The following is a 14,117-nucleotide window of genomic DNA, read 5'->3' on the forward strand; positions in this document are numbered from 1 at the left end:
TGCAGGAGGCAGCCAATTGATGTGTCTCTCTGACATTGATGTTTCTCTTTCTCTCTCCCTTCCACTCTCTAAAAAAATAAATAAAAACAAACTTGGACAACTCACAATAACTTGTACAAAACTACAGTAATCAAAACAGTGTGAGGCTGGCATAAGGACGGACCTGTAGATCAACAAAAGAGAATCCAGAAATAAACCCTCACATGTACAATCAACTGATTTTTTTTTTGGTAGTGCCCCTAACAGGAACCGAACCTGGGACTCTGATCCGCAGGCCGACGCTCCAACCACTGAGCCAAACCGGCCAGGGCCAATCAAATGATTTTTGACAAGAGCACCAAGACCATTCAATGGGAAAGGGAGTCTCTCCGACAAGGGAATTGGGGAACTGGACATTCACAAGCAGAAGAATCAAGTTGGATCCCTAATGTACACCATATAAAAAAATTAACTCAAATGATCAAAGCCCTAAATGTAAGAGCTAAAACTAAGAATAGATGAATTGGGCTTCAACAAAATTTAAAATTCTTATACATCAAAGTACTCCATTGAGGGAGTGAAAAGATGACTTATAGAAGGGGAGAAAATATGTGCAATTCATGCATCTGATAAAGCTCTGGTATCTAGAACACATAGAGAACTCTTACAACCCAATAAAACAAATAATCCCATTTTAAAACAGGCAAAGGATCTGAACAGACATTTCTCCAAAGAAGATACACAAATGGTAAGTAAATGAAAAGATGCTCAATGTCATCAGCCATCAAAGAAAGGCAAATAAAAAACCTAATGAAATATACCACTGCATACCCATCAGGACAAATGTTATAAAAAAGCTAGGTAACAACAATGTTGGTGATCATGTGGGGAAACTGGAACACCTCAACACTGCTGGTGGGAATGCAAAATGGTATACTTTTGGAGAACAGCCTGGTAGTTCCTAAAAAAGTTAAAACACAGAGCATGACCCGGCAATTCCATTCCTTGCATATGCCCAAGAAAAATAGAGGAAAAAAAGGACCACATGAGACCTACACACAAAAATTCATAGAATTATTCACAAAAGCCAAAAAGCGAAAATCCAAATGTCCATCAACTGATGGATAAAAGTGGTACACCTTTCAATGGGCTACTCAGTCACAAAATGGAATGAGACTGATACATGCCACGAGATGAGCCTTGAAAACATTCTTCTGAGTGCGCGAGACACAAAGGACACGTACTGCGATTCCATCTACTCAAAATGCCCAGAATCGATAAATCCATACACAGAAAACATGCGTGCACCCTGCTGAGCTGTGTTCAAGAGCCTGTGGGAAAGCTGGAGGCCGAGATCACTGGCCTACGAGCTGTTCCTGGCCACCATACGCTAGTAGGAAGAACGCCGACACTGATTGTACTGAAAGTATGAGTGTAAGAGTTGTGCTGACAGGGACATACATTTACAGATTCTCATGGAGGACAGAGAGACAGTGGAACAAAGAAAGGTATCTGTCCTGTATTGTGTCTTCAGTAACCATTTGCCTGTGTCCCAACAGGACTCTTTTCCTGTGGTTCAATAATATAATGTGTCACCTAAAATGTCGAACAAGGACTCTCACCTCACCCCTTATACAGCAATCATGAGCATGAAGAGACAAAAGCAGACCCCCTGGCAGAAACACACCCAGCACAGCTTAGAGGACCCCTGCCTTCCGCGGCAGCTGGGCCACGCTGCTGCTCCCTGCACCTTGGGTGGTGACACGCAGCACTTGCCACTTGCTCCACTCTTCACACTCACTGGCCCTGAGTTCCGAGTGGCAAAGCACGACAGAGTTGCTGCCAATGGCAAACGTACACAAAGGAAAGTGGTTCAGGAAGCTTACCTTTACTTCAAATAGACTCAGATTTGCTATCAAAATATGTTCAATCATGTTTTGGATAATACAAACTGGACTGAGGGAAATAGAAATATTCTTAGAACTACCCAAATTAAAAGAAAGATGCTTTTTGGCATCAGCACTCCTGACCTTTGGCAGAAGTCCATCAGCACGTCGACAAGGATAGTACACGCTGTCTCCAGGTCTCCGTCGCAGCCCCCTGCAGCGGAGGGTTTGGGGAGGAAATGCTCACGGATGGCCCACTGGTGGAAGTCCCACCTGCACAGCAAACATCAAGCCTGTGCTGTAATGGCTGCAAGCAGGAGCTCCCATAGTGAGAAGTGTGCCCCCGGTGAGGGCACAGCATGGTGGGGTGGGATCAGGGGCCTGGGACTTCAGGAAGGCCCTCGACCACCATGGAAGAACCCCTCAGGGGCCACCCACAGCTGCTAAGCTGGGGACAGAGGCTCAGGACTCCCCCCAGGGTGCCTGTGAGCTGCCCCAGGTCCTCAGCACAGGTGTGCAGACATGGCCAATTGCCCACAAGAAGGTCTGAGGACAACCTGCAAACAGCACAGAGCCACAGGAACTGGCACCTGTGAAAAAGGAGCCAAACCCGAGCACGAGCAGGCAAGGAGTCACGACGATCATCTCGTGCTTTCTCCATCGGAACCCGTGCAGACCCTCTCAGGAAGGACAGCCCTGGACAGGTGCAAACACCGCATCCACACGCAGGGCTCAGGGTGAGCTGAGTGGTCATGGGCACCAGAGAACCCTTCTCTTCCTGCTGGAAGAGGTCAGGAAGAGCAGAGACCCGGGGCATGCGAGCACATGTGCAAAGCCCTCCCCAAACTGGCCTGGTGCAAGCAAATGAAAATCCATTTTGTCGGAAAAAGCAACCAGTTGCTCTTTTCACTGCCACAGGCTTCTCTTTTTCTTATTATTTCTATTAATCCCGTCTAGAATCTGACACCACAAGACCAGTGTGGGAACAGATAGCCCTCCATGTGACTGGGAAGGTCTCTGACCTCACGAAGCACAGTGGGGCTCCAGGACCCTTTCCCTTGCCCTCAGCTGCCACCTTGGGCTCCCATGCCCTCCCTGACCTCTGAGCCCCCAAATCCATGGGCCCTACCAGCAGCCCACTTGCTTGAACAGCATGTCGGACCTCCCGATGGTCAGTAATCAGCCTTCAGACCTTGCTCGGCCCACCATGGAGCCATCCCCACAGCCAGCACTCCGTGGGCACCTAGCCCTCTGCCTCCTCAGTGGGCTGCATGGGCTTTTCGCACATGGTAGGCGGGAGCAGGGCCAGCAGATACTAGCTGAGAACATGCTTGGTCAGGCCCCACCATGGCTTCTCACCACACGACTGCTCTGTCCCCACCTTGGGAAATGTGTTTGCTCCTCCTGCTGCCCCTTCTCCGGGCCACTGCTCTCATGGCCCTGTCTGGTGTCTTCAGAGAGCACATTCCTACTCCACTCTGTCTACATGCTTGTCCTCAGGCCCACACAGGTGTCAGCTCTGTGCACATGGGCAGGTGTGTCCCATTTACGAGGCATCCCTGGCTGCTAGAACATTCTAGAAGTGTCTAGTAAACAGCTCAAGGTTTCTTGAATAAAGGAGTGAATAAAATTGTGCTCACAGATATGTTAAACTGAACAGTAAGTTAAGGATATAATGACAAAACTCAAGACTTTAAGATAATGGAGAAAACCATAAAACATTTTGAGGAGTGGAACCCTTTAAACACTTACCTTTCTATGTCTGAAAGAGAATCCACTTCAGGGTGAATTTCCAGTTCCAGCTGTACCCAGTCTCTGTAAGTTAACTGAGAGAAGCCCGGCTGAGTGCCACAGCGAGGATGGGCCCAGGAGGCACAGGTCCAGTTTATTCAGTAGTCCCACAGCCCAGCACCCTCATGTGGTCAGAGTAACTTCTGCTCTCACACCATTTCCCATTACTGGACGGAGGTGTCAGCCCCAAACCCTGGTGAAGAACTGATCTATTGCTTACTCTAACTCTGAAAGTGAAGCTAACCAAAACGGGAAAGCAGGAACTCATGAATGGAGTTCTCCAGCACACTGTTGGCGTGAGCCGTGACCCTGTGGCATCGGCATCTGCAAACCTCTCAGGTCACTGCTCACTTTCTAACTCCCGGGAGCTAGGTGAGTAACCGAAGAATAAGCTTGATACAATAAAATGCTTCAAACATTCATGGTAGCATATTTCTTGTTTTCAAATTCTTAGAAAAATGTCACACATCAACCTGGACTGATCTCAGAACCTAACGTGGGGTGTAGAAGAGCACCTCCCAGAATCACGCCTGCAGCACATTACAACAGGGTAAGGACAAAAGCCAGGCGACACACAGCCGTGCGGTGCTCAGGGATGCACCTGTGGTAGAGCCTGGGCAGGGCTACGATGTTCCAGGGCCTGAATGGTGACCCCGAGGCGCAGGGGAGGCATCTAGTAAACTGCCAGTGGGTACGGCCCTTCCCAGGGTCACTGCTCCTTACATTAAACAGACCATTAGGCCTACTCTTGTATACGTGATACAGTTACAATATAAGAACTGAAAAGATAAATAAAGCAGCTATAGTAATTTTTCTCTAAGGACCAAACAAGCAGGCAAACATCCCTGAAATAAATGGAAGTTTGAAAAGAAAGCAGAGACGAGTAACACAGGCAACTGGCCAAGTGGCCAAGACTCCCAGGGACTGTGCTCAGAGAAGCCTAGTCCCAAACCGGAGCCTGGCAGATGTTTAAAATGCATTTTTATCCACTCTTAAAATTCTCTGCACGTTACTGTTGGGGGAAACTGGGAAAAGAGTAGAAGGCACCTGTCTGGTTTCTCACACTTGCATGTGAATCTACAATGGTCCCAATAATGGTGCCAACCAAAGCCACGTCTGTGCTGCTTGCACAGTGCTGGGTCAGCCCACCTGCACACACATCACACCCTCAGGCCCCAGATCTGTACCCACAACCCCAGGAGTTAGAACAAGGTGAGAAACAAGGGGAGGGACAGTGGGACTTACATGAAATTCCTTCTTCTTCAACAGTTCCCGGAAGGCCCTCTGTCTCCACAGACAGAGAGCGGCTCGCCGCCAGTCTGCAGAGGGCAGGCACAAGGGCCTCCAGGGAAAGCTGGCTGTGTCCTCTGCATACAGAGGGTCTCGGGCTTCTGAGAACAATCTGAGCACAACAAACTGAAACTGAAAAGAGACAGCAACACATCTGAGGTTCAGAAAATATGTAACCTGGCCATGTACAGCAGGGTAGCAGAGACTCTGTGTCACCTGCAGTGGCCTCGCCTTCCCCTCGTGGGTCACCCAGTGACCAAGTACAGACGGCATCCCCGTGAGCAGTCCTATACTTAACCTTGGTGCACACGGGAGGGTTTTCCTGGCTGATGCCTAGAAGCTGAAGGGCTGAGCCTGGCCTACCCTCCACAGGGTGGTGCTGTCTTCCCAGGCCTTGGCCAGCACGGGTGTCTTTACTAGGAAGTGCACACTGGGTAACAAAGCCTATCGGGGATGTGTTAATTTGTATCCCTTTGCACCTTAGGAAGTCAGCTGTTCCCCAGTTCCTCTGTAGGCTGGACCACACAGGGATCGAGACTAGACAGTGTGACTCAGGATTTCCTTGTTGGGGCCACTCTTCCTGCTCTTCCCTCCATAGTTTAAGCTTTGGCAGCTCCTGAGGAGAGGCCCCCAGCTGCTCCCAACACCAATCTACCTGTCAGGCCCAGGAGGCTGGGCTTTTAAAGATTCTCAGTTGATCCTAACGTGGACCCTGGACTGAAAAGCAGGTTTAAAGCTCACAAGGGAGGCTCCTTAAATCTCTACCAAAGGAGCAGCAACATCCCCTGCTCAGCTGACACTACAGGTTTCTGACACACTTTAAATTTCTTGTCTCCTAACAAGCACTCATGAAAAGAAACTCTCTAGAGGAAATGGAATTCTTTGAGTGGGAAGTTTCTTTCACCCTTTGATTTTAACTCAGAACAAAAGGAAAAGGCAGCATCAGCTTCCGACTCCTACAGAAAAGCCAGATGCTCAGGACAACAAAATAAAGGAACCTAAGAGAACCCACCTTTTTTATAAGGCCTGGAGATAAACAGCTGTACCAACCATCACTTGATTGGGAAGAAAACTTACACAAAGAGTAAGAAATTGCTGCAGTACAAAATCTGAAAATAGAAAACAGAGATTGTAACATAGAAATGTGATTCATGGAAATCAGGGATGAAAAACAAGTAAGTGTGAACCTCACAAAGTGAACCAAGTGCCTTCGAAATCAGAGTCTGAGCACCCGTCCTTGGCCTCAGCTCCCGAGCACTGGAGAAGCAGCCCCTGTTATGCCATCCGGTCTGAACTCTGTCCATGCTGTAGGCAGAGACCAACCAAAACCGACTGACCCCTAATGGGGACTGTTTGATGTTGCCAAAAGTCCACGAGGGAGACGGGGGATAGGCCATCTGCCTCTTGGTGTGGACAATGCAGATGTTGGGTGGACAGTGGACAGAGGCAGGCTTTCCCGTGCTCATCTATTCTGCTGCTTACATTCCTCATGCCTTTTGTCAACTTCATCAATAAACTTCGACCCCAGTCCCAGCCAACAGCTCCCAATTCAGACCCCATCACACAGGGACGCTTCAGCACAGACAGCCCTGCCCTCCCAGGGCAGCCACTCTGGCCCCTATCTGCCCACCTGCCCCCAGCACCTGCCACCCCACATGCTTCATGCTGTCAAGTTAGCAGGAGTCCCTGAACAGAAGGGCAGGGATGGGCTCCATCCCAGGGCCTGGCACAGTGGTGCATTATGGGACACATGGGGTGTAAACTGGCCCAGACTTAAAGGATGATGGATCTCAAAGCCCTTTAAGATGAATTTGCCTTTGGACAGGGCTGTTCCACAGGTAGGGAGTTACCCTGGAGAAACAGCTGCAGCGGCTGCTCAGAACCAGGGACCTAACCAGAGGCCACAACCCAGAGACAAAACCGAGCAGCTGTCACAGGCCCAAGGACTGAGTGATGTGCAAGGGCACTGAAGTCTGATGCCAACATCTCACACGCAGTTTAGTGCAGCCTTTTTATAATCAAAGAAACCAACACTCTCACATAAATACACACAAACAAGCTTCTGGAAGGATATACACCAACACGTTAACCAGGGATCGTCTGAGAGGCACATGTTACTGTTGTCAACAGAGGAGACAAGTGATTGAGGATGAGAGGGAGCAACTCACTTGAGGCAGAAGAGCAATGACTCCTTGGACCCACACATCAGTAGGCTGTTGAAGAACTCAGGGATGGAGAGGCCCCTGGCAGGAGCAGGAGGACCTACATGAACCTCTGGGAACGCAGACCTGGACTCACCAAGGTGCACAGCCAGGGCAGCCAACCCCAGCACGTGCGAGGCACTCAGGCTCGGACTCTAAAATGGGACAGAAAACTGGTTCTGTAGGAGGGAGGGTGCAGGGCCCACTTCCTAGCTGGAGGGAGGCAATGGCACTAACCTGGTGATGGAGAAGCTGGCAGAGCCTGGAGAGCACAGCAGGGAGGAGTGTTTGTCCACAGGTGCTTGTCACAAAGCGGGCAGCCCAGGATCCCTGCCTGCAGAGACATGGCCAGTCCCAGTCCTGCACAGCCTTCCCAGGGGCTGGGGATGACCATTCAGGCACAAGAGGCCTCAGCAAAAACCAGGCAGTTCCCCAAGTAGTGAGGGGGGTCTGTGGCAATGCTCAACTTCTGCCACATCCCCACTGGATAAGCCAGCACAGCCCCCCACCAGCAGCGCAGCAGGAAGCGAGAGGACTGAGAACTGAAGGCTACTGTAATCATAAAACATGGGGAGAAGCTTTGCTCCACAGGGAGGCCCCCCAGAGCACCAGGCTGTCAACAGAATGGCTCTAATTGCCCAGAAAAACTGCCCAGACTACCTGTCCGGTGGGGCAAAGTTGGAGGCTGCCATTAGGTTCTGACAGAAAGATGTCAGCAGGAGATCCACAACCTGAGAGAAGAGACGTCCCAGAGGGGACCATGTGTGAGCCAGATCTTGCATCGTTTACAAAAATCTGACAGGCTTGCATCTGGAGAAGAAACTCCAAAGCAAACTGGTACAAGAATCCTCACTCTCAAATCCTGGAAACATGATAGGCCACGTGTTGTCACCCAATCTCCTGTCATGAAATTTTACAGCAGAGAGCAGGGCCAGAGAGTGAATATTTTAGGCTTTGGGGCCACAAATGGCCTCTGCTGCATGTTCTTTACACACGCAGGCGGGGCCAGCGGACCCGGTACCGAGTACCTTGACTGCCTTGGCTCCACAAACTACTTCACGTAGCAGAGCAAGAGTGAGGAGAAGGGTTTTCATTCTTTAGCACAGCCAGCAGGTGCGACAGCTGTAATCTCTGACGTCCCACACACCTGCTGTTCTCGCAGCTCTAGTTTGGGAGCAGGAACAATGAGCTGGATCTTCGAGACCTCAGAGCTGCTGTGGTCTTCCCTGAGGCCCAGGGCAGAGCTCAACCTTTCAGAAACCACCGCGATCTGAGCAGACAAGACTGCGAATAGAAGAGCCGAGACAGGTGAGCAGACATGTGGATAGGAGGTGCAGAGGGGCTGATGGGGTGCAGAAACTACCCACCGCCCTGACTGCACACCAGGGCCAACTCACTACAGGTAGCAGTGACTAGACTGTGGAGAGCAGGTGACACAGCAGAGGGGACAGTTGCCATCCACACCTGTCCTGTACGTGTGAGGGCTGATGCATTCCTTTCTGCTACCATCACAAACCTCACCGCTTACTTAAAGTCTTCATCTGAATCACGTGTCGGCTCTCCCCCACACTATAACATCTGCTAGAAGCTGGCATCCTAGCCGCCACTGTGTCTGTGGATGGTGAAGAGGAACAGCCTCTGGGCACCAGAGGTTGGGCAGGTAGAAAGTAGGCCAAACACAGTGCGTGGAAAAGGAAGGTCTCCTGTCTTTGGAAGCACGGCTGACTTGACCGTTTGGTCATCTTGCTGGAGCTCTGGGGTTCCATCAGGCCCGCGGGTCCTGACGCCACATGTCACAGGAGCACAGCTCTGCAAGGCCACGCTCCCACCATCGCCCACCCAGCACTCACAGGATCGCAGCTAAGGCCCTGCAGGCACCCAGCAAGCAGCGGAACTACGGTGGCCTTGTTAGTATTTCCTCAGTGAGGCTCTCCCAGGTTATTCTTTTCAAACTGGACTAAAATGCATTCATAATAGCTCTGGCCAGGTGGCTCAGGTGGTTGGAGCGTCGCCCCATGCATCAAAAGGTTTCAGGTTCAATTACAGGTTGCGGTTCAATCCCTGGTCGGGTGTGCACAGGATGCAACTGATCGATGTTTCCCACATTGATGTTTTTTGTTTCTTTCTCTCTCCCCTCCGCTCTCTCTAAAAATCAATGAACATATCCTTGGATGAGGATTAAGAAAAAAAAATTCATACTAAATAAAGCCTGTTACAGTTAGTAGGTAAAAAGTGGACTATTATTTTGGATTCTGCACTTCCCAGGACAAAGCCTGTAAGTGCTGGCAGCTGGGATTTCATTCACGTGACCACTGCGGGCTCTGAGCTGTCCCAGCCCCGCTCCAGAGGAAGGCTCATGGTTTCGCAGAGGCTCAGTCACAGCCACTCAGGCGTTAGCAAACAAAAGAAAACCCCACACCGAGCAATACTGCCCAGCATCCTCTCTACTGGATGCAAAAGAGCAGAACAGTCACCTTCAAGGGTTTGTGACAGCTTGAGTGACTAGATTCCCATCTTCCTAGACACCTGTCAGCACTGTGGTCAGGCTAATGTACCAAACACTGGATTGCAGGGGTAAGTACCAGACACTAACACCTTGAGGAAGGAGGAGTGGACCAGTGAGCCCCACCCAGTGCTGCACACAGCCCATCCTCACCGTCGTACTGGGTGGGGTCTGTCATGGTGGCCCTGAGCTCTTGAAGTGCAACTGTGAGCAGTCTCAGGGAGCCTTCCACCCAGTCAGGTTCTGCCTCCTCCTTCACTCCCAGGGATACATCTGAGAGACCGAGAACAGTGATTTTAACAATTAAGCGACACAGGAAACACAAACAAGCTGAATATGGACCTGCTCATTCCCATGGTTTCTGTCCATGAGAGGGAAGTGAAACCATCCTGAGGCTGGATGCTGTCATATCAAAAATCAACACACTTATAAACAACTTTTAGAATAAGCATGGTCTACCCAACCCATTGCCACAAGTGCAAAAAGCATGTGCCTGATGAAAAAAGATGAGAGGCAAAGCGGGGGAGGCTGGGCAGGAGGCAGAATCATGAATGACTTATTCCCCATTTCTCACACCCATAAGCAATATCATTATATTGTTGTTTACCATGGGATGTTAAAAAAAAAAAAAAGATAAAGCAAAGAAAAAAGATAATCAGTGTTTTAAGAGCAAACCAAGTTCAATTCCAGTGTTCCTGGGGAAGACACTGCACAGCGAGCCTCACAGGCCCCCACAGCAACACCAGGAATCAGAACAGAAGGCCTCTGCTGATGAGCTCCATCACACAAAGTCCTACAGCAGAAGATACTCTAAAAGGCCCCAAAATGGGACCCAGGGCAGGGTGAAGAGGATCGAGGCCGCACATGGCACCCCCAGCAAGGCTGCCATCTCAGCACTGGATCTAACAGCTGTGAGATCTGAGACCTTCATTCACTGCCCACTTAGGGGTTCTGGGTCTCCATCTGTTACAAGTTATCCAGGCTAGTGAAAGGGGGTTCTAGCAGACAGACACCCCATGAGCCTACATAGCCCTGCAGAGGTCAGAAGGTTGAAACCAGCAAACACAAGCTGCGTCAGCGGCTTGGCTCCTACTCCTTGTCAAGTGCCAGTGCTGAGAAACCAGCCTGCTGGCACTGCCTCGTGAATGGCCAGAGTGGGCACAGACACGCCGACGAGTCTGCCCAGATGCTCCGAGCACAGCCGTTTTCTCTTCATCCTTTCAGATGTGACCTAGGTCCACATCACTGTTCCCTAGAAGCAGAAAGACCTTTCAAACCACCACAGAAGAAAACTGTCCAAATGGTCAGAAAGATGTCACAGACCTGCCTGGCCAGTTTGGCTCAGTGGAAAGAACGTCAGCCCAAGGACCAAAGGGTCATAGGTTCAATTCTCAGCCAAGGGTACATACCTGGGTTGCAGGTTCGATCCCCAGCCCTGGTCAGGGTCATGCGGGAGGCAACCAACTGATGTCTCTCACATCAATATATGTCTGTCTGTATCTCTCTCTCTCCCCCCGCCCCTCCTTCCCTTCCACTCTGTCTAAACATCAATGAAAAAATACCCTCAGGTGAGGATTAACAACAAAAAAAGATGTCACAGACCAGGCCCTGTGAGACTCCAGAAACAATACAAGCCTAGAGCCCCGCTGAGTCTGAGAAGTCACCTAAATTTAAAGCTTGAATTCAAAACAGGCAAACAGAAACCACATTACCCCTCAGCAGGGCACGTGAACAACAGAGTGGCGTTTGTAGGGCATACACTGCTTCAGGACTGCGCTCCTTCAGGTAGCGTCAGGGCCTCCAGGCTTAGAGCCTGTAAGCTGACGGCATCACTTCTGGCCCTCCCAGTCCAGGACTGGCACCGGTGTTGGGCAGTCTCTGACCCCAAAGCTCTGGTCAGACTCAGCACGACCTAACCAGACAGCACTAACCAAGGTGTCATTGACGCATCTCGTGACCGAGAACCCGTTACCCTTACCTGCTGGTGTCTTCTCTGCAGCAGCAGAGCAGGCTTGGCGGTAGGTGGAGTACAGAGACAGGGGGATTTTATCGGCTCTGGATCAAAACAAAACATTAAAATCAGGTCAACTATAACTCAAGCTAATTCTCAAGCTTACCATTCCAAACACTATCACAAAACACGTGACACAGTAAATATAATTACACAACGTTGTACTTTGTAACCCCGTTTTAGAAAAACAACTATACATGCAAACGGTTCTTACTGGTTCACAATGTCATGCATTCACATCTGCCAGCAATGGTGTCCTTGGGCACAGAGATTAGAAATGGTTCTTACTTCTCTCAATCAAGGTTTGGTAATTTCCAAATTTTAAAAAGGAACTTATATTACTTCTAATGAATTACATTGACATAAAAAAAAAACCAAATGTGACTAAAAATACAAAAAACTTGGAATCATTTATAGAGTAAGTCCTGTGATAAAGACACAGGGTATTTGCAGGGCACAGACCCTGGCTGGCACTGTCTCAGGGCAGTGACAGGTCCAAGGACCAGAGCCATGGAGTGACCCTCAGAAGAGGAGTCATGAGCGGCAGCCCAGGACGGGACGTATAGACAGTGACACAGCCTGCAGAACAAGAAGCCTCCAGGTGAGCCACGAGGCATGAGGGCACCTGACCCACCAGTACTGCAAACCATGACCACACAAACAGAGGAGGACACAGCTGAGCTCCAGAGTGAGGTCCTATCAGGGGACCAGAGTGAGGCAGGAAACAGCCTGGAGAGCAGGAATCTGAGGGACCACCACCAACCAGGAACTGGAAAGCTTTTAGCTTAAAAAATAGAAACCAGACTTCCGGTCAGGATGGCAGGTAGGTAAACGCGGTATCATGTCCTCCCACAACCACATCAAAGTTACAACTAAACTACAGAACAACTATCATTCAAAACCACCTGAAATCTAGCTGAATGGAAGTCCTACAACTACGGAATTAAAGAAGCAGCTGCATTGAGACTGGTAGGAGGTAGGAGGGTGGAGGTGGCCAGGCTCGTCCCACATCCACGTGTGGCAGATAAAAATCAGGAGGACACCTGGGCTGGGAAAGTCCTCCCTGAGAACTGAGGGGTCCCCATCCCACACCAGGTGCCCCACTCAGGGTTCCAGTTTCAGGAAGAGAATCCCCATAACTTCTGGCTGGAAAAACCAGCGGGAACTGAGGCTCAGGGAGGCTGAGGTGGCTGGAGCCCAGGCAGCTCGAGGGGAAAGAACTGAGCTGTTTGGCATGGGAGCGAGGGCTGGAGAAGGGGCTTTCTCCAGGACAAACGTGCTGTCAGAGGCCTTTGTTCCTTTGGTGAGCCCTCCCCTGGGACTCCAGCAACCTGGCTCACACTGGCTGCCCCGCCCTGGTGATTCCCTGAGGCCCTGCCCCACCCAACTTTCAGGCCCACCCAAGCTGTTGCAGGTTGCTGAAAAATAGGATTGGCCTGTCTTGGATCCTGCTTCAGGTTTTCCTAAATTCTTTCAAACAAGCTTCTGGTCTCAGATAACCCCATACCTCTCCTTAAGTAATACACAGAAACAAACACAGGGAGGCAGCCAAAATGAGGAGACAAAGAAACAGGTCCCAAATAAAAGAAAAGAACACAACCCCAAGAAAAGAACTAAGCGAAATGGAGATAAGCAACCTAACAGATGCTGAGTTCAAAATATTGCTTATAAGGATGCTCAATGAGCCCTGGCCAGTTTGGCTGAGCGGTTAGAGCGTCGGCCTGCGGTCCGGAGAAACCCGGGTTCGGTTCCCGCTAAGGGCATGTACCTCGGTTGCAGTTTGTCCCCGGCCCTGGTTGGTCGTGCGGGTGGCAGCCACTTGATGTGTCCCTTTCACATCGATGTTTCTCTCTCTCTCTCTCTCTCTCTCTCTCTCTCTCTCTTCCTCTTCCTCTCTCTCCCTCCCACTCTATCTGTACAAAAAATGGGGGGAAAAAAAATGTCCTCAGGTGAGGATGAAAAAAAAAAGGATGCTCAATGAACTTGGTGAGAACCTCAACGAACTTAGTGAGGGCCTCGAGAATATAAAAATAGACCAGTCAGAAATGAAGGATGCAGTCAGAAATGAAGGAGGCATTAACTGAAATAAAGAATAATTTACACAGATTCAATAGTAGAGTAGGTAAAGCCAAGAAGCAAACCATCAATTTGGAATATAAGGAAGCAAAAAATGCCCAATCAGAACAGCAAAAAGAAAAAAGAATCCAAAAAAATGAGGATAGTGTAAGGAGCCTCTGGGACAATTTCAAGCGTGCCAACATTCACATCTTGGGGGTGCCAGAAGGAGAATAGAGAGAACAAGAAATCAAAAACCTATTTGAAACAATAATGGTAAAAAACTTCCCTAACTTGGTGAAGGAAACAGACATACAAATCCAGGAAGCACAGAGAGTCCCAAACAAGATGAATCCCAAGAGGCCCACAGCAAGACACATCATCATCAAAATGCAAAAGGC

General features: G+C 49.8%; 1 protein-coding gene across 1 annotated transcript in view; it reads right to left on the minus strand.

The window, feature by feature from the left end:
* The window catches only part of FANCA (FA complementation group A), a 48,200-nt gene that overhangs the window by 10,871 nt on the left and 23,212 nt on the right, over positions 1-14,117 (minus strand). Inside the window, exons 22-31 of the mRNA XM_036276079.1 lie at positions 11,629-11,705; positions 9,804-9,923; positions 8,295-8,431; positions 7,808-7,878; positions 7,385-7,481; positions 7,115-7,302; positions 5,959-6,055; positions 4,902-5,078; positions 3,618-3,691; positions 2,010-2,138 (exon numbers count right to left, since the gene is read on the minus strand). Coding sequence (XP_036131972.1) covers positions 2,010-2,138; positions 3,618-3,691; positions 4,902-5,078; positions 5,959-6,055; positions 7,115-7,302; positions 7,385-7,481; positions 7,808-7,878; positions 8,295-8,431; positions 9,804-9,923; positions 11,629-11,705 — 1,167 coding nt within the window. The remainder of the gene's footprint in view (positions 1-2,009; positions 2,139-3,617; positions 3,692-4,901; positions 5,079-5,958; positions 6,056-7,114; positions 7,303-7,384; positions 7,482-7,807; positions 7,879-8,294; positions 8,432-9,803; positions 9,924-11,628; positions 11,706-14,117) is intronic.

The sequence above is a fragment of the Molossus molossus genome, unplaced genomic scaffold, assembly GCF_014108415.1.
Source record: "Molossus molossus isolate mMolMol1 unplaced genomic scaffold, mMolMol1.p scaffold_m16_p_21, whole genome shotgun sequence".
Lineage (NCBI taxonomy): Eukaryota > Metazoa > Chordata > Mammalia > Chiroptera > Molossidae > Molossus > Molossus molossus.